The sequence below is a fragment of the Trachemys scripta genome, chromosome 1 (genome assembly GCF_013100865.1).
Source record: "Trachemys scripta elegans isolate TJP31775 chromosome 1, CAS_Tse_1.0, whole genome shotgun sequence".
NCBI classification, from domain to species: Eukaryota; Metazoa; Chordata; order Testudines; family Emydidae; genus Trachemys; species Trachemys scripta.
Genome location: NC_048298.1, coordinates 248,498,282 through 248,519,790, shown reverse-complemented (window position 1 = coordinate 248,519,790; position 21,509 = coordinate 248,498,282). Strand labels below are relative to the sequence as shown.

General features: G+C 41.2%; 1 protein-coding gene across 1 annotated transcript in view; it reads left to right on the top strand.

The window, feature by feature from the left end:
- Positions 1-21,509, top strand: part of PCCA (propionyl-CoA carboxylase subunit alpha) — a 384,189-nt gene that overhangs the window by 206,110 nt on the left and 156,570 nt on the right. Inside the window, exon 17 of the mRNA XM_034758211.1 lies at positions 14,151-14,261. Coding sequence (XP_034614102.1) covers positions 14,151-14,261 — 111 coding nt within the window. The remainder of the gene's footprint in view (positions 1-14,150; positions 14,262-21,509) is intronic.

Here is a 21,509-nt window from a genome sequence, read left to right as displayed (position 1 = left end):
GAGATATACTGGCCACTGGATAAGTAGTTTTCTGTTCCCTGAGTGACCAGAGCAGGGGCTGCTCCAGGCTAATAGACCACCTGACTCCAATTAACCTGCTAAGAGTCAGGTGAGGCATGACTCTAATTAAGGCCCCTCTGATGCTATAAAAGGGCTCTCTCCAGTCAAGCCAGGGGGAGCCAGAGGAGAGGAAGTGTGTGTGAGGAACTGGGAGCAAGAGGTGTGCAAGAAGTTGAGAGTGAGTAGGCGTGCTTTTGGAGGACTGAGAAGTACAAGCGTTATCAGACATCAGGAGGAAGGTCCGGTGGTGAGGACAAAGAAGGTGTTGGGAGGAGGCCATGGGGAAGTAGCCCAGGGAGTTGTAGGTGTCGTGCAACTGTACCAGGAGGCACTCTAAACAGCTGCAGTCCACAGGGCCCTGGGCTGGAACCCGGAGTAGAGGGCGGGCCCGGGTTCCCCCCCATACCTCCCAACTCCTGATCAAACACAGGAGGAATTGACCTGGACTATAGCTTCTACCAGAGGGGAAGGTCTCTGGACTGTTTCCTGACCCACAGGGTGAATCTGTGAAGCGAGCAAATCCGCCAATAAGCACAGGACCCACCAAGGTAGAGGAGGAACTTTGTCACACCCTCTTATTGGAGTTGCCGGAAGAAGGAATTGAGGGCGCACAAGGTCGGCAGGGCCCTTTATACTGGCGTTATGAGCACGCGGCACCAGAAGGCGCTAGAGCTAACCCAGCGAACACCACTAAGGGAAAATGCTTGGGCCATGCATACACCTACATTAGAATGGAAATGTGCAACACATATTGAAGAACAACAGTTACAGAAGGTTAGTAACCGCTTTCTTCACTTGAACCAATTGATCCACTTACCTGTGTTCTTCCGTAAACTGCACGCTTCCTCTGAGGAACAGACACTCCACGCTCTCGATGTCCAGTGAGCTGTGGCCTTTTACCAACACAGAACAAGACTAATCAGGAAGTCCCCAAGACTATTCATCACTATAACTGAAAGAATCAGTGAACAAGTGATCTCCATCCAGAGGATCTCCAAATGGATCTCTTGCTGCATTTTACTCTATCAATTATCTAACCTTCTCCTGCCACGGGGTAAGAGCTCATTCCATGAGAGCACAAGCAGTGACTGACATTTCTTCAGGAGGTATCCCTCCTTGATATCTGCAAAGTAGCCACATGGGGCTCCATTCACATCTTTGCAAGAGACTGTGCCCTAGTCTAAGACTCCTCTGCTGATACCTCCTTTGGAATGACTGTCCTTTGTTCAGCCCTGCCATTTGCATCCTCCTCCTACTTAAGTACTGTTTGTTAATCACCCACAGTGGGATGCAATAGGGACCATCACTCAAAGAAGAAGAGGAGGTGGTTACTTACCTGTAACTGGAGGTTCTTTGAGATGTGTGGTCCCTGTCTGTATTCCACTCCCTGTCTTCCTTCCCTTCTGCTTTGGATCTCCTCAGATTTGTGGTGGAGAAGGAACTGGAGAGGCAGTCAGTCCGCTCTTCCCTTTATTCCCTTGGCTGGAGGCATGATGTGAGTCAGAGTGCATGCATGTGTGGACCAATGGACACTACTTTCAAGTTCTCCGGCTCCAGGTGCATGGTACAAATGTGTAACCACCCGTTACAGGTGAAGTACAGATAGGGACCATGCATCTCAAAGAACTTCCAATTACAAGTAAGTAACTTTCTCTTGCCCAAGGGTAATATGATTTTTTTTTTTAAATCATTTTTCTGTGTGAATTCATTCAAGAGCATAGTGATTATCTGGTTTCACCTACATAGTTTTTATTTGGGGCATTTGGTGCACTGTATGAGGAATGCCACATGTTGTGGTAGGCATGTGTAGGACCCATGGAACTGGAAAGGTGGCAAAGTTTGCAGACAATACAAAATTACTCAAGATAGTTAAGTCTACAGCTGACTGCGAAGAATTAAAGGGATCTCCAGTAAACTTGGTGGCTGGGCAAGTAAATGGGAGATGAAATTCAATGTTGATAAATGCAAAGTAATGCACATTGGGAAACATAATCCCAACTAAACATACAAAATGATGGGGTTTAAATTAGCTTTCGCTGTTCAAAAAAGAGATCTTGATAGTTTTCTGAAAACATCTGCTCAGTGTGCATCAGGAGTTTTAAAAAAAAAAAAGCTGCTAATGTTAGAAATCATTAGGAAAGGGATAGAAAATAAGATAGAAAATATCATAATGCCATTATATAAAACCATGGTAGTCCTACACCTTGAATGCTGCGTGAACTTCTGGTTACCCCATCTCAGAAAAGATCGAATTTGGAAAAGTACAGAGAAGGGCAACAAAAATGATTAGGGTATGGAACACCTTCCACCTGAGGAGAGATTTAGAAGATGGGGAATGCTCATCTTAGAAAAGAGACAGCTAAGTGTGGACATATTAGAGGTCTATAAAATCATGAATGGTGTGGAGAAAGTGAATAAGAAAGTGTTGTTTACCCTTTCACATAACAAAAGAACCAGGGGTCACCCAATGAAAATTGGCAACAAGTTTAAAACAAACACAAGGAATACTTCACACAACTCACAGTCTGCCTATGGAACACATTGCCAGGGGATTTTATGAAGGCAAAAAGTATAACTGGATTCAAAAAAGGATTAGATAAGTTCACGGAGGATAGGTCCATCAATGGCAGTTAACCAAAATGGTCAGGGATGCAGCCCCATGCTTTGGGTGTCCCTAAAACTCCAACTGCCAGAAGCTTGGACTGGACGCATCTGGCACTGGCCACTGTCAGAACACAAGATAGTGGGCTAGGTGGACCATTGGTCTGACCCAGTATCGCCATTCTTATGTTCTTATTGTTTAATGTTACCCTGTATGGGTTCCAGTGTGGGGTGGTAGGTGACAACTAGGGGTGTGCTGTTGGAGGGCTTTTTTTTCTGTATTGAAGCAGAATGAACTCAGAGAATAACGAATGAACACTCTTTACAAAACAATCACTCCACATCTGATCTCTTAGTTGTCATCCTCAAAGGAAACTTGCAGAACACCTTCAAAAGACAAGCCTGGGAACTTAAATTCATAACTTTGCTGGACACTGAAAATCATGGTTTTAATAAAGACACTGGATTAATGGTTTATTACAAAAACCTGTAACTCACTAATCCCTCTTTTTTAAAATTTTTTGTTTGTTTGTCCTGTGACTGCAGAGATGTGAATGGGCCACTTCACTTTGGATGGTCTCATAGAATATGTGTTAACTACTTACGATAAATAACACTGGTCTACAATTTTTGAGAAGTCGTCTGCTTCAGAGATAAAATGTGCTATTTATTATGTATTTTGATGTGCTGAATTCAAATATGACCATTAAAACAACTGATTGGCTACTGTTTCTAAGATATTGAAGTTTTTACATTTTATGTCTATGTATATTGTGTAGATAGTAGAGTTTTAATCATAAATTGTAAACCTAGGTCTTTTCATGTGTTTATGGTTGTTTTACATGATAATATTTCATCTGTCCTGTTTATGTAACACTTTAAAAATCAGCAAAAGGGTTATATAAATAAAATGTATTATGAAACAAAAGGCAAAAAGCTATTATGTACATAGTTTAGTCCTATTCAGTATCTACTCAGCGCTTCTTAGCTTGTCTCTTGTATTCATTAAATGGAGCATCTCTTGTCACTGTCCAGCAATAGTCTGCAAGCATTGATGCGCTCCATTTGCCCTGATAGCGTTTCTCCATTGTTGCAATGTCCTGGTGAAATCACTCGCTGTGCTCGTCGCTCACTGCTCCTCAGTTCGGTGGAAAAAAATCTAGATGAGAGTGCAAAAAATGTATCTTTAGTGACATGTTGCAACCAAGGCTTTTGTATGCCTTGAGGAGGTTTTCCACCAACAACCTGTAGTTGTCTGCCTTGTTGTTTCCGAGAACATTTATTGCCACTAACTGGAAGGCTTTCCATGCCGTCTTTTCCTTGCCACGCAGTGCATGGTCAAATGCATCATCTCGAAGAAGTTCACAAATCTGAGGACCAACAAAGACACCTTCCTTTATCTTAGCTTCACTTAACCTTGGAAATTTTCCACGGAGGTACTTGAAAGCTGCTTGTGTTTTGTCAATGGCCTTGACAAAGTTCTTCATCAGACCCAGCTTGATGTGTAAGGGTGGTAACAAAGTCTTCCTTGATTCAACAAGTGGTGGATGCTGAACACTTTTCCTCCCAGGCTCCAATGACTGTCGGAGTGGCCAATCTTTCTTGATGTAGTGGGAATCTCTTGCACGACTATCCATTTGCAGAGAAAACAGCAGTACTTTGTGTATCCAGTCTGCAGACCAAGCAAGAGAGCAACAACAAAGCTGCCACTGATGTTGGTCATAGTTTATGCACCTCAAAAGTTGTTTCTTGTTGTCATAGGTTTCCTTCATATGGACTGCATGACCAACTGGAATTGATGGCAAAACATTGCCATTATGCAGTAAAACAGCTTTAAGACTTGTCTTCGATGAATCAATGAACATCACCTGCCGGGAGATTCCACTGCTGTAGTCTGGAGCCAACAGCTCTGCCTTACTCTTGGGAGTTCCAAATCCCTGACAAGGTCATTCAGTTCACCTTGTGTTATGAGGTGTGGTTCAGAGGAGGAGGATGGGAGAAAATGTGGGTCCTGTGACATTGATGGTTCAAGACCAGAAGTTTCATCCTCTTCCTCGTCTGACTCAAGTGAGAATGATTCTGGTGCATCAGGAACCGGCAGTCCTTCTCCGTGGGGTACTGGGCGTATAGCTGATGGAATGTTTGGATAATGCACAGTCCACTTTTTCTTGTGTGACACACCTTTCCCAACTGGAGGCACCATTCAGAAGTAACAATTGCTGGTATGATCTGTTGGCTCTCTCCAAATCATTGGCACTGCAAAAGGCATAGATTTCCTTTTCCTGTTCAACCACTGGCGAAGATTTGTTGCACAAGTGTTGCAGCATATGTGTGGGGCCCACCTCTTGTCCTGATCTCCAAATTTGCAGCCAAAATAAAGGTGATAGGCTTTCTTAACCATAGTGGTTATACTGCGCTTTTGTGATGCAAAAGTCACTTCACCACATAGCAGAAGTTATCTGCACTGTTCACACAAGTACAAGGCATCTCTGCTCACTTTGGCTAAACAGAAATATGTCCCTTTGCAAAATCAAACACTGACAAATAAGAGAGCACGACACTGTATGATTTCTAGAGCTGATATAGGGCAATTTGTTCAGCAGAGTGATGTAAGCTTCGTTATGATTGCATCATCCATGACTTCTAGGAATAACATGATGCAATTCATATCATGTATGACGCAATACCAGCTTCACATTGCATCATTCATTGTTTTGCCTAAAAAGCAAGTACTGTCCAAACCCAGTCATAGATTTATTCATAGATCCAGTCAAAGATGTATTTTAGTCATTTCTGGTTTAAATTGAGATCCCTTCCCTTTATAACTCACTTATCCTCCGCCATTCCCAAGTGAAGGGTCATATATACTGACCCAATAGCATATCTTGAAAACTAGAGCCTATCAACAATTTTAAGTATCATTTTCGTTCTCAGTGACCCAGAATTAGTAAAGTTTGACTACATTTATTTCAGAAGCATTTTGGCTGTAGAGCAGTGTAATCTGTTTTACTTGGTATTTAGCTGTGACACTCTGAGGGCTTGTCTGCACTGCTGTAGAGCTTCAGTGAAGACACTCCCCATGCTGATGGGAGAGGTCCTCCCATTGGCATAGGAAAATCCACCTTCCTGAGAGATGGTGGCTAGGTCTATGGTAGAATTCTGGCGATTAGATCAGTTTAACTCCGTTGCTCAAGGATGAGGATTTTTCACACCCCTGAGCAACAAAGTTATACCAATCCAATTTCCTAGTGTACACCAGGCTTGAGTACCTTTTCCAGACCTGAAGAAGAGATCTGTGTAGCTCGAAAGTTTTCTTTTTCACCAATAATAGTCTAATAAAAGACATTGCCTCACCTACCTTGTCTCTCTAATATCCTGGGATTAATATGGCTACAACAGCACCACAAACAACAATGGAAGATATTGAATTTTGCTTTCTGAAATGGAAACTGCACAATATGAAGAAAAAGTAAGCAAAACTAAACAGCGACATCTACTTTCTTAGAAAACGCAAGAAAGAAAATATCCTAGAGGATTCACCATCTGTAACCCTCTAACTACTACATACAATTCCAAGTATGCCGAACAACTCTGCAGAAGGACTTCAGAAAAATTGAGTAACTATCTCCTGCCCCTCATATACTCCAGAAAGGACCACCTCAAACAAGAAATTGTCACATAATTCTGCTCCAGGATAAACCGTTGCACCTGGACCCACCACATGGACACTATACAACACCCCAACCTTGTCTATTTATCAAGACTACCCCTAACTGGAGCAGAATTATCTATTCTCTCCAAGGGATTAACTTCTACCCCATCAGAGAATCTGATACCATACTAACTTGTAGAGAACTAGAAGAATTCTTTCGCCGACTCTGCCTCAAAGAATTCTTTCACAACAATGATGATACCAACCACACCTACCACCTCCCCTCCAACCGTCATAAGAATAAAGAATCCTATGATGGACAGCTCGTGGATGAAACCACACACTTGATCATTACTCCGAGTGTTTCAGGAAAAAGAAAGATTGTGAAATCCTTAACAAACATCACATCCAACACAATCTCTCTGTGGCTGAGAAAACAGCTATATAGTCCCTGAAATCTAACTACCAGATAGTGATCAAACCAGAAGACAAAAGTGGTGCCATTATAGTTCTCAACAGTGATGACTACGTCAAGCCAACTGCCAACTCTTCGACGCCATCTACTATAAAGAACTCAAAGAAAACCCCATACCACAGTTCACCCAGGAATTTAAGGATATCATCAAATCCTTCCGCAAGCAACTCCAAGAGAAACTCTACAACATCACCCTCCCCCCCCAAACCTTCTACAGGATTCCCAAGATACACAAAGAAGGGAACAGAGGCAGATCCAGCATATCTGACCATGGCACTCTTACTGAAGGAATATCAGAACTCACAGAAACCATCATCAAACCACTCACTACACAAAGGGTCAGCTTCCTCCCAGGACACAGCCGTCTTCCTCCACAGACTCTGCAACCTTAACAACCTCCCTCAGAACACCATCACGGCAACCATGGATTTCGCCTCCCTATACACAAATATCCCTCACAATGTGGGGGATATTTATGTATATGCCTGTCTCGCATATCTACAAGACAATGGACAATGCTCCGATATCCATCTCAAACATATTGCCAATCTTATCCATTCCATCTTCACTCATAACAATTTTACGTTCAACAACACACTTTGTCCAAATCATGAGAACAGCAAGGAGTACTAGGAATGCTCCCCGGAAAGCCAACCTCTTCATTGGCCGAAGAGTCCTTGATGAAGAATTTCTGGACAAATACACCACGAAACCAAAGATATATCTGAGATGCATTGATATTTTCATCCTCTTGACAATGACCTAAACTGCCTCATAGGCTTCCACCACATCTTCAACAGCTACCAGCCATCCATCAAACTCTCTCTAGAACACTCCCATACCAGCATCAACTCCCCGGACACCACAATGAGAACCCTACAGACAACAATGTACAAGAAACCCATGGATAATCACATTTTCCTTCAAAGATCCAGTAACCACCTGTAGCAAGGCGGTGAGATACCCCACAGCCCCGCTGAGAGCCGAACCTCCCCTAACACCAACATGGGCGGAGCCACTGGGTCCAGCGCCCGCCCCTCAGAGGTCACGGCGCCGACCCGGAAGTATAAAAGCCCGCCTGCAGAGCTCAGTGGAGAACAAGTCACCAGAGAGAGCAGACATCTGTGGCCGAGCTCCCGCTTGGGAGATTGCAGCAGGCCGCAACCGGCCTGAGGACTCACCAGGCCAGCCAAGCCTACCCCTCGCCTGTTACCCCGAGGAGGACTGGCCGAGCCTTCCCCTTTCCAGCTACCCCGAGGAGGAGCCGAGCCTGCCCCTTTCCAGCTATCCGAAGGAGGAGCCAAACCTACCCTTTGCTACCTACCCGGAGGAACCGATGCTGGTGGAGACCACGAGGACACTAGTACGGCCTAGGTACCCTACGAGGGGGAGTGTGGAAGTAGCCTGGGGGCAGCCGACCCCTGTCTGGCTGCAACTCTGCCAGATCCTATGTCAGTGTGTTGCAGCCAGGATCCCCACTGACAGCAGTGAGTTTCCGCCGCTGCTAGGGCCCCGGGCTGGGAAGCAGTGGAGTGGGAGGGCCTGCGTCCCCCCTGCCACCCACTCCTTGGGTGGCAGACTCCCCTCTTTCCCTGGCCTAGAGAGGCTGGGACCTCTCGCTCATTGACTCAGCCCCTGCTTAAGGGCCTGGGTTCCTGAACTATTGGCTCAGCCCCTGCTTAAGGGCCTGAGCCCCTAACCGTGTGTTTGCTGTCCCACACTACTGCCGGACCAGGACTGACGGCGGACCAGAGTGAGGCGGTGGGATACCCCACAGCCCCGCTGAGGGCTGAACCTTGGCCGAGACTTCTACACCACCCCAGACACACCAAGGAATCTGTTATCTATAGCCAAGTCCTCAGATACCACAGAATATATTCTGAGGAGAAAGTCTGGGATACACATCTTAACAGATTTAAAACTGCCTTCACCAAACAAGGACATTCCACCAGAGAAGCAGATCGCATCATGCAACGGGCCACCCAAATGCCCTGTGAGAACCTATTTCAATAAAGAAACTAATCTACTTTGCATCACACACCCCTAGTTGTCACCTGCATTCCACACTGGAATCCATATGTGATGGGGTCAACATCTGGAAAGATTTTTCCCAAACACACTCTTTTGGCCTTCAGACAACCCCCACTCCCCACAGTCACTCCAAGTGCATCATCAGAAGGACATTCCCCATAGACCAGGACCACCAACCCAAAGCAGGCCCAGGCCCTGCCATAACAACAGATGCAAAACCTGCAGACATATCTCAACTGCTGCGATGATCATCGTCTGGAATTGTAACTCAGTGTAGTACTTGAATTTATTTAGTTAGTTTTTTTTGAGGTCCTAATGAAATGAAATGGAATACCTACTTAATGTAATAACTTGTAAAGTACAGTACTAGAGTATTTTTTTTTCAGACTAGCATTGCTAAATTATCTTCAGTCAATTCAAACTTTGCATAAAATGAATGTTATGTTTTAGCAATCAATAAGTATGCAAATAAAGTTCTTTCCATTCCACTTAACACAATTAAAATTCTCAGCAAGTTAAATATATTGAATTGTTTATCTGCAGAGAGGCATGTAGGGCTCCAATTAAGTTTACATGGATAAATGCAGATTTATGTTTGTGAATGTCAAGCTGACAGAAGCTTAATACTGTAAAAGGGCTAATCAACACTGAATATGTTTAGTGTCAGTAAATATTTATTGTGAAAATGTTGCTCATGGAATGCTAAGGCACAAAACCAAGTTTATTTTGCTTTTTAGTGACTAAATACTGTAATTTGTATATCATCCCAGCCGCATCCCTTCTGGGTAATTTAGCTTTGTACAAAATTATTTTTATCACTTCATCACTTTGATGATGGTATTGGAGAAGGATGACACGAGCTTGGCTGTAGTTTTTTTTTTTTTTTAATTAATTAAAAAAGGGGTGAATTTACTGGTATTTGTGGTTTTGTTCCATGAGTATATTCCAGATAGCATGGAGCTGGACCAGGTACAGTGCAGATAGGTAGGCAATATGCAGATTTCATCATATAACTCTGACAGTGGATTTTGGGCCTTCTGTTCCTAAACAAGGATACCAAGATTACTAATCAAACTATGTCAAATTGTTTTGGTTTTGCAATGTGCACAGGTATTCACTAGGAAGTTGGTTCAGATCACAAAATTAATTGGACCCAAGTGATGTTATATATAGTGTTAGGTCTCCTTAAATTAAAAGCTAGGGCATTGACCCAAAGAATCCTCATGCTTTTATGAGGCTGCTGTTGAGGAATATTGTCTCAAAATTAATAGATAGATAATAATAGATAAAGAATTAAAAGTACATCTTAAGAAGATCCTTCGTTTCATTAATACTTTACAGTGGACAATATGATGGAAAGAAGGAAAAAGAAAGAAGAAAAATCTACTTGTTGGAAACTACTACTAAACTCTACTGTATTTTACCTCACAGTGCATGTCTACACTTCACTAAAACACCCACAGTTGGCCCAGGTCAGCTGAATTTGGCTCGTGGGGCTCAGGTTGCAGAGGTATAAAATTGCAGTGTAGTTGCTTGGGCTGGACCCTGGGCTCTGAGACCCCACAAGGGGGAGGGTCCCAGAACCTTGGCTCCAGTCTGAACCTGAATGTCTACATTGCAGTTTTATAGCCCTGCAGCCCAAGCATTGCAAGACTTGAGTCAGCTGATGTGACCCAGCCACGGGTGTTTTATTGCAGTGTAGACAAGAGGTCAGAGAGGAGAAACGACAAAGCTGTGATTGTGATCCTTATGTATACTGGCAACTCTCTTTACAATGTGAATGAGAGGTAGAGAAATAAAAGGTTGTTTTATGAAGGAAACAAAATGAAACTAAATTTTCGTGATTTTTATCTCATGGTTTTCCAGATTACAAAATATGATTTTTTTTTTTTTAAATTATTTTACCTTTAAGTCCTGGACTGATGGCAGAATTAGTCAGTTGCAGAATGGATATAATATAGTTCAGTTTAGTTTCTAACTTTGCATGAAATAAGCTGTGCCTGTTGGCCTCTGTTTGATCCTGTGAGAGTGGGGGCTAATGTCTGGCCAGTGTTTGGGAAGCAGCAGGTAGTCAGGAGCAAGCTGTTCTAGGGGTCCACGTTTCTGTAGCGTGGCAGTTATTCACACACAGATGGAGACCTTATGAACTTTGACAGAGGTCATGCTAAATTGCAAATCTAAAACTTCTAGACTTCTGAAGACTTAGGATGGCACATTATTATTTTTTCAGTCTGTGATTAGGAACATCATTGAAGCTGCAAACTTACTTGTAAGGAGTAGATCAACCATCCATTCATTGTTTAAACAAGTGATCTTGGGAACAGATAGACAGTCTTTCATGGTACTTTGAAAGGAAACTATTGCATATTAAAATGCTAATTTACATATGTAGAACACACTTCTTACAGTGCTTCTGAAACACCTAGGCTTGCCTGCTTTTATTGAACTTATAGAGGACTTTTAGAACTGAAAACATTGCAGAAGCCTCTTGATTTTTTTTTTCCTGTCACACATGGTTTGGAATGAATTAAGATACTCATGGTAGTTTTTGATTTCAGGTCTTTTGGGGCAATCAATTGAGACACCAAGATCTCTGTCATCTGTCATCAGCCATCATCTCAACAGGGATCTTATAGCGGTTTAGGAAAGAAAAACATGAGATGATATGGTTTCATATTGTAACATATTACATTTTGCATTCAATCAAAGTCAGAGAACACAGAAGGGCTACTCTGTGTTTTTAATTATGATTCTGAAGCTGCTCTTGAAAATCTTTCATATTTTAACTTACTGCAGTTTCTAGTCAAGTGGGAAAATTAGGGGAAAAGTCAATAGTTAGTCTTATGCTTGGGTAGCTCTGCTCTGTAGTATCCAAAATATAGATTATATGTATTCCCAAGTTACATTCATTTATATTCTGTAACAGTTCTATGTTTTTACTAAATTGTTTGTTGGAGGTATAAAGAATGGAATGTTATATGTATGTAAACATCCAAGGAGCTTGGATGACCTAATCACCCAGGTGGCTTTGAAACTCTTCTTCTTTTAATCAGATGGTCAAATTCTCATAATTGAACTAGATGTACGGTGGTGGTTAATGGCTCATGAACTAGTCTTTAGAGCTACAAGATTGTTTCATGAGGCCAAAGTCAGATTCCATGTGTTAAAAGTGGTTTCAGTATCGGCCACACAGAGGGCTAGAAAATTCACACCGGCACCAGACTGTAAGGGGAAAATGTTTTTTAAAAGTGTGTGAACTGGGTTATGCATAAGATAACAAGAATGTTATTCATGTTTCTAAAGCTGGAGAAGGAAAAAGGAAAAAAAATAGTGCATTTAAAAAAAACATTCACTCTATTGCTGTGGCGGTATCTCCATTTCAGAAAAAAGAGAATGTAAATAGTTCGTTAGATCCGCAGTTGTGAAGTTTGACTATATTTACCTATTCTGGTGCAAATAGTACAGCGATTTCATATTTTATTATTTTTAATTATGGCTAACAGATCAGTTAAGCAGTCGTCAAGGTTGATGTGCAGTTTCTACTAATCCCTGAAAATGTATCTGTTAAGTAACAATCTCTAAAATACAAAGCTAGGAAGCTTTCCTCTGAATGTTAGAACTCTTAATGAAAGTGCCCAGCCCAGTTAATATTATATGGGTTATGCATATAATTACATAACTTTATAAACTTCTAAGAAATGCCATTATTTACTGTGGGACATTGTTCTCTAGCCAGATCTTTGTTATGCTCATGATGGCTCTTGGAAACCTTTTGTTAAAAGTCCTTCCCTAAATTAAAGGAAGAGTAAGTATAGTGATCTTTGATGGAGATTACCTCCTCTCTGGGTACTCCTAAATTATCCTTTCCAGAGATGACTCTCAGAAGAGAAAACTTTTTAACTTTAGAAATGGCTGAATTACATGAATGGAAAATATAAGCAGTTTCACCAGGGAGGATGCTTTATTCTTGCTACCTCCATCCCCTCCATGCACCTCTACAAAGTCTTCACCTTCCACCGACATTTCAATGAAATCACATAGACTTAACAGCATGTTGTGCTATTTATATAGTCAATATAGTTTTGTGAAAGAAATTTTAAATGTTTCTAGCAAAGTGGAGTTGAATGTAAGTTTGTTTTCCTAGAGGTTGTGGATATGAGAGATTTTTGCTTAAATGAGAAAATAAATGAATAGTTTACTCAGTTTTTCACTCTCTCTGTGGTAGATACTCCTCCAGTACATGGGGTTTATTGCAGAATGTTTTGAGGGAGCACTGTATTAAAATACAACTTGCATGCTTCTGAGCTATATTGTTGTGGGAGACTGTCAGAAGCAACAGAGAGCAGGATTGTGTGGAGAGTTTTTAGTGGGGAATGTTGGAGTTCAGTTCACCCAGGGATCCTGGCCTTCTCTGTCTCCTAGCAATCAAAAGCTCCACTTCTTTGCTGGCACAATGTCCCCAAAAAGCAGTAAAATGGAGAAAAAAGACAAAATAAAAGGTGGGAGAAGAAAGAGACAGAATAGGATAAGCAGAAGGGAAAATGCAAAACCCAAGAATGAATATTTTACCTTTTGTGGCCATTAGTGCCATGTAATGCAGATGGGGAAAGGCACAGGGGAGTGAAAAAACTTGATTAGAGATTTGGCTGGGCAAGGTTGAGTAAGAGGATATGAAGATTGTATTCTAGAGAGGATGATGTGCAAGTATGAAGAAGCACAGAGAAGTCTCTTAATTTTTTTGTAAGATCTATATATAAGCTTTATGAATTATAAATGACAAAACGTTATAAAATCTTATATAAATGCTTCAAACTGAATAGAGAGTGTGAGGTAAAATCTTTTAATGGACCAGTGTTTTCATTGCTATGTAACTTTCCCAATAGGATGTCTCTAAAACATAAGAATGGCAAGGTGGGTGTGGTTAATGGGAAATGCTGAGCTTGTGGGTATGGCACTGAGACTCTGATGGGACTTCACTGAGCTCTCTTTAGGTCCTGCCTATATCTGGTTGGACTGAAGCAAAAACCTTATGGTCATTTTTTGCCCTTATTGACTTCATTAGGTTTTGGATCAGAGTCTGTCAGAGAGGTGAGAATTGCAAAGGTTTATGTCTTAATTAAACGGAATCGTCCAGGAATAGCCAATGTCTGAATGCTACGTGGACCACCCTCCTCAAAAAATGGTTCTTTCAGTGCCATGGTTGCCAAATTGGTTGACTGGAATTCAGCTGGAGGGGAAAAAGCAGCCCCCTGAATCGGTTTTGTTTGTTGTTTCTTGGTATTGCTTGTGATTAACACATTCATCTGATTTGACTCAATGTTTTATTTATAGGTGTGACTCACAATATAGCTTTACTGCGAGAAGTGATAATCCATCCACGCTTTGTTCGGGGGGATGTCAGCACTAAATTTCTTCCCGATGTGTATCCTGATGGCTTTCAAGGTTTGTTCTCCCTTAAAATATTTGTGTGTGTGAAAGATTATCTTCATTATTACAATTTCTGTTTACTTCTAGAGTGAATTGTTCTCTAATCAGTCTTTCAATTTTTAAACAAGATGATTATCTACAACATGTTTTGGAATTTTTAATAACAGGTTGCAAAATTGGAATTATTTTCCTTGAGCTTCAGAAAGACATCTTTGGCTACAAATTGAAAATAAAAAAAAGGTCAAATAATGGTCAGGAAAAACATATTTCACATCATCTGATACTGAAAATGCAATAATAAACATCCTGCTGAATAGGGGCACAATCACAGGAGGTGCTCAGCACTCATAACTCCTATTGACATATGGGTGGTCAGTGAGCATTTGAGGGCTCTAACATCTTGCAAGAGACACCATATCAGATTGGGCCCTGTGATATCATGGAAAATACAGACTCATTTATCGTTGTTAATATTAAATTCATAAGTAATAAAAGTGAGGGGAAATATTTTCTTTGTATTTATATAATCTGTTGCAAATGTAGGTTTTTTTATTGAGAAATTAAACCTATCAGGCCGTTTGATTTTTTTTTTTTTTCCCACAAGTTCTTATTTTTGGGACCCTTTGTCCTATCTGTCTAATTTAGTGATTATGCACATATACATTCCATAGCAGATGGATCTAGACTCCCGCAGAACAGACCAAGACCCGTAAGGTCAGTGACAAAGAGGAAGCAATTTAGATCTCACCTTTATTATAGATCCTCTTTCCAGTAGTGGTCAAAAGACTTTATAAAAAGAAGGTTTAGACCTCCCTGAAGTAGCCAGTCGGCTTCGTCCAGAGTGCTGAACCACTCTGACAGTTAGGAAGTTTTTCCTAATGTCCAACCTAAACCGCCTTTGCTGCAATTTAAGCCCATTGCTTCTTGTCCTATCTTCAGAGGTTAAGAAGAACAATTTCTCTCCCTCCTTGTGATAACCTTTTATGTACTTGTATGTTATCCAGTTTATCTCCCTCTTCTGAGTTTCCCCTTCCACACACACACCCCAGTCCCTTTTCAGGGTCCCTTCTCATGAGACCGTTTTGTTTCAAGAAGTACAGTCTCTTCTGGAATTGGGAGTGACAGAGGGAGGTCCCTTATCAGCACAGAGGGAAAGTCATCTGTTCATGGTATTTCCTGGTCTCAAAGTTTTCTGGTGGCCTTCATCCCATCCTAGATCTAAGAAAGCTGAACTTCATCATCAAGAAAGCAAAGTTCAGGATGGTCACCCTCACTTCTTCCTTGGGGATTAGAGATTGGCCTGGTGCCTTAGATTTACAGGATGTTTACATATGGCAATACCTCTCGGCTACAGGAAATTATTTTGATTCATAGCTGACAACAACTGTTCTGGCACATGGTGCTCCCTTTTGGGCTGTCGTCAGCTCCGAGGGTCTTCACCAAGTGCATCTCAGTGGTGGCAGCCCACCTATAATATTTAGGCGTTCAGATATTTCCTTATCTGGATGATTGGCTAGTTTACAGTACATCAGGCAACCCCCAAATCCAAAACAGCATGCATGTCATCAGGCAGCTGTTCTCTCATCTGAGCCTGAAACTAAAGTTGGACAGATCAAAGTTATAATCAACACTATGACCCTGGTAACAAATGTGTCTACCAAGGGTTGGGGACCCACCTCAGTCAACTTTGGGCACAAGCTCTTTGGTCATCCCAGGAGTTCTCTCTCCACATAAATGTGCTGGAGTGCAGAGCTATTTGTTCGACTTGCGAGACATTTGTGTCTTCCGTCAACAACCATGTGATACATGTTCTTACAGACACCGCCAGTACCATGTTTTATTTGAACAGGCAGAGAGGTGCAAGATCATCTCAGCTATGCAAGGAAGTAATCCATTTGTGGAATTATGTATAAAAAACAATGTCTTCCTCAAGGCATTCCACATTCCAGGAGTGAATTGCAGACACCCTTAGCAGGGATTTCATAGACCAACATGGGTCGTCAATCAGAAAGAACATTCTCCAAATCTTTCACCAGTGGGGGGGGGGGGGGGGGGGGCCCCCAAAGATAGACTTGTTTGCTACCAACCTGAACAACTAGTGGAAGAGATTTTGCTCCATGGTTGGGGGCAGCTGGGGTTCCATTGCAGATGCCTTTCTTCTCCCCTGGTTCAATCATCTCCTATATGCATTCCCTCTTGTTCCTCCAATTCCAAGGATACTAAGGAAACTGAAGAGAAACAAAGCAACTTTAATCCTAGTGGCATTAGCCTGGCCAAGGCGCTACTGGTTCATGAATCTACATTGGTTTTCCATCACATCTCCAATAACTGTGCCCTAGTCAAGGATCATCTATCTGAAAACCAGGGCAGGTCCCTGCATTCCAGTCTCCAATCTCTCCACCTCATGGAATGGATGATCTTTGGTTGAATGCTCACGAGAGATTGTGCTCCTGAGATGTTCAAGCCAAAAACAAATTTTAACTTCTCTTTATCTGTAAAATGTGTAAGAATCTAAATAAATCAGTTCTTATTTACTTAATTATTTTCAGTCTCAAGTTTCTACAGGTTTTATTATAAACTGAAGTTAACAACTCCTTAAATTATGAGATATATCTTGACAACTTTTGTATTAACCTACATTGCCCACTTTAAATTAAAATCTTTGCATAAATGATAGTTTCTATAGTTATTTTAAAACACGTCTCTTCCCCCTATCTAAATTAATTTTCACCAATACAAAAATGCTTGGTTAGTTTGTTTCAGGCATTTTCTTTAAAAAGTTACTAAGCCAATTTAAACTTTGTCAGGCATTCTCCAACTGGGAATACTACTACTTTGCTGCTCCTCACACTGTTCAGTCTAGACAGAACATCAGGGTTTAGCAATGGCCTGGCACTAGATGAGGTATTTATATGGTCTCCATCACGATGGTGTCTGAGCACATCACAGTCTTTAGTGCATTGTGGCACTCCTGTGAGGTAGGGGTGTCACATTATACGGATGAGAAACTGAGATACAGAGAGACTAAAGTCACTCAAGTCCCAGAAGAGAAATTGAACCACAGTTTCCTGAATGCCAATATAACATCCTGTCCAGTGGACCATCCTCCGTCTTATCAAGGTCCTCTAACAGCTATGCCGAAAGTGTGGCTTTGTCCCTAATCCTAAATATTGTATTTTTCTAATGTTGGGGGAATTTTCTTTAAGTTGCACACTTCCTGGTTGTGGAAAAGGGTCTCTCTTACTCTACTGATAATGTAGGAGAGGGCTCCTATGTAGACAGGAAGTGGGGCATATGTTGGGGGTGTTGCAGAAGTCATGCTAAAACATATGAGACAGTGAGCAGGGGATCTTTCACTTTTCCCACCCCAGTAGTACCTAGTTTTGGGGTTTGGACCCCATATTGGATAGCATGGTGGTTTTAAGGGCATTCCTAACACAGTTCCCTCTCCTTCCTCTCTCTAATTTCTGTAATGAAGGTGATGAAAGAGGGTTGCATATTGCTCACATTGAGTGTCTGATGGAAACACTCATAGATGTATTGCATTTGGGATGCTACAGGCAAGGGCTAAAGGGCTCTTTAGAAGTGTGAGAGACTTGAGTGATGCTTTGCGATTGCTTTTATTAAATGAAAAAGAGGAACCATGCACTGTCTGACCACTTTTTAGGATAGAGTAGGTAGGACAGTTGCTATTGACTATGCCCAAAACTTTGCTCATCTTCCCACCCATTAGCACTGCTTCTTCATCTCCATTTTAGGAAACAGTCAAACCCTACAGACTTCCTTTACACTCCTAAGGCATTCCAGGTGGCTTTCTTTCCTCCATGGGATCTAGGTTAGAACTTTATGGCCTTTCAGGAGACCCCCTTGCTCTTCAGAATGGCTGAGGATTCTTCTTTTTTCCATTTGAACATCAATTTTAGAAAGGGGTCTGTCCAGTCCCAAAAGATACTGCTCTCCTCCCTTTTCCCATATGCATTCCGAATAACTCAAAATCACACCTGCAGGCACCAGTATTGGCCTACAACTCACCATGTTCACAGGGGAGAAGCAGAGCCCAGCCACACTTCAATGACAAATTTGAGTCTTTCAGGAATTAGTGTCCTCAGTAATGTCAAACTTCCTGACTCAGATGAGTTGGAGTCTGACATTTATGCCAGCCAACCCCCAATTAATTTTTTTTATAAAACAAACACGAAGTTAGCATCCATTTATATTAATCTAAATTTAAATTATGCATTATACTTTCCATCTCATTAATTTTGTATTTAATTTTTGTTCACCCTGAACAGAAAATCACTATGTTAGTATTAAATAACGAGAGTGGGCACAAAACCAGTTGGGTGCGTGGTATGATGTTTTTTGGTATTAGTAGGAAACTTTTTCCTGACAAAATGCAAATGAGATTGTTATGGAAAGAATGACCTTTTATGTAATTTAATTTGAAGTTGGTTATGTAAAGTAATTGCAAGAACCTTTTTGACGCAGCTTGGGAGATACTGGGCTAATATTGTTTTAAACAGAGCATCAGAGAAATTAGAGAAAAATACCTCTTCTCCCATCTTTCTCCTGAAACAGGATTCTGCTCCATACTTGTAATAGATGAGTGTAGACTAGTTTTAAATAACTCAAGCAGCAGAGCTTTCATCACTTTTGGTATGGTTTTTGTTCTTATTTTTATTTTAAAAATTAAAACATATCTATCTTGTATGTCCCTCTTCTCTGGTTTGTGGGCCAACAGCCTTAACAATCAGTGCTATGGCTCCACATGTGAGGAAGCAGGAGCAAAATCTGTCAAGGGGCCAGAGAATGTGCTGTGCCAAGAGGAGATGGGAGAAAGGTGTCTTTATACCACCTTCATGCCTCTTGAAGTTTGGGTGGATCTGGGATGTGGCTCCTGGTGTAAGTTAGAGCAGCCTCAGAGCTCTACAACGGGACTGCATAGGAGGGCAAGGCAGGCCTATGTATGTTGTGCCTAAGCTGCTGCTGCCCCTGGAGAAATCATTTGGGCAGTTGTGGCCCCTCTACCCCACGGAAATGGTATAAAGAAACTAGCGAGGGCTGGAATCTAGTACAGGTTGTGCACTGGCATGGGACCTGAAGAATAGCGGATGCCATGGGAGAGGACCATACCTAACCTGGAGTAGGAGTTTTAAGAGAGGTGCAGAGCTGAAGTTTACTGTGTGCCATTTTTCATGAGATTTGGCTTATGACAGCCAGTTCACTGGGAGCAGCTGCACTGCCTTTATTTCATTAACTTTACATGATGCACCAAAGTGGTTGTACTTTTGATTGGCAGAGGAAAATTAATCTCTTGACTTATCGAGCTAGCTTATGTATTCTCTAAAGGGTATGGGAAATCTGGCCAACCTGAGTGCTGCTAAATGCTCTCTTCCTTCAACAGTTAACCCTCCTTAACATATCAACTACTTATTTTTTACAGCAGTTAATGAAATGTTAAAGCTCGCATTGTATAACACAACTTATTAATGATTCTGGGGATGCAGAAACATTCAGTGGGTTGAATAAAGATACATTGGGAGCTGACTGCCTTTTTGTGGTGGATGTAAAACATGAATGTAGTCCCGGAATCTACAATGTGCTGCAGCCAGGGTATTTTAGGGTCGTTGTAGCTTCTCTTTGAAATTCAGGAGCCACTGCTTCTCAAGTGGCTACTTTTCAAAGAGAAACTGTTTTTCTTCCTGTCCAGCCACCCCTATGAAGAGTGCTTCAGAGGTGACCGTTGCTTTTCAGATCTCACTGTTGCATGACTAATGCTAAGAGCTGGATTGTGATACTGTTACTCACATTGAATATTATCTTACTATTTGAGTAATCCCATTTAAAATCAACGAGGGCTATATGTGGAGTAAGGTAGTATTCAGTTTAAAATAAGAGTCTCGCTATCTGGTCCCAGTTTAGCCTCCTAAGTGGAAGTTAAACTTTAAAAGCAGCTTAACTGTGCACAGAGCACACTAGCAGAACAAGAGTGGGAGGGTCAGGGATACTGGAGTTTAGAACAGTAATAATGAAAATAATGCCAGAAAATTCTGATCAACTTTATAAAATAATTTAAATACGAGGGAAAATGGGTTTTTACTATCCTGTGCTTGAAATTCAGAGAGGTCACATGTGGACAGGTCATACTCTTATTTCTCACCATTGCTGATTTGCAAAAAGGAAAACAATATTAAAGAAGGCAGAAAAAGTTGACAAAAAGTTGAGGTGTGTCAGCAAGTTTTTTTTAAGGAGGTATGCCGTTTCCTCATCCCCTGCCCCTGACCTATCTGAATACTGTTACTATATTTTGCCTTTGATTTATTTCCCCCATTCCTCCCTGATTTCCATAATGATATGTTTGCAATATTGTGTAGCCATATTGGCCCCAGATTTTAGAGAGACAAGCTAGGTGAGCTCTGTGTGGCTTAATGCTTGTCTCTTTCACCAACAGAAGTTGGTCGAATAAAATATATTGGACTTTACAGAGACAAGGGGAATGTATGTTTACTGTATGGTCTACATCTTGCAACTGGATCCATATGGACAGACCAGGGCTCTCCAGTTTTAGTGTTGATTCTCATGTTAGTGAGATGATCTAGTGATAACATGCGTGATCTTGCCTTTGTGGTAGATGTAAACACTTATGTCGATGTCAAAAGGCCCAATCACAACTTGACTTTAGACAATGAGTTCCAACAGTAACTTAATAAGGCCTTTCATTATGTGGTCATACAAAACTGAACCATCTCATACTATCTGGCAAATAACATAGTACAAACTATTGTTTGTAGCAACTGTGGATTTTTTCTGTAATATATTTTTCAAATGTATAGCTACGTGAAAAATATGTTCTTGGAGTTTATAGTGACTCGATTAACTTCATAAATGTTGTGTGAGCATATAATGAAAGACCCTTTTGTCATGAAGGGGGACTGTGCTATGTTAAGTAGAGTCTTACATTTCCTGAATTAAAGGGGAACCATAACTTTGACTTTCTTGACTTTTCAGCAGTTAACCTCTCAAGCCTTGACATTGTATGAAAGCAGTTTTTTCTTAGATAATAAAAATAAACACTGACTATACAGTACATAGAAAGTAGGCTTAAATAGAATTTCAGAAGTCTATTTCCAAGGCTATGCTTCAATAAGATGTGTATCTAATTAATTCATTTTATCATTTTGTTGAATGTTATGCTCAACTCATATGTTATTTCATATATAATCAGTGTATGCTAAATAGATTTAAATTATAGGATTATAGATG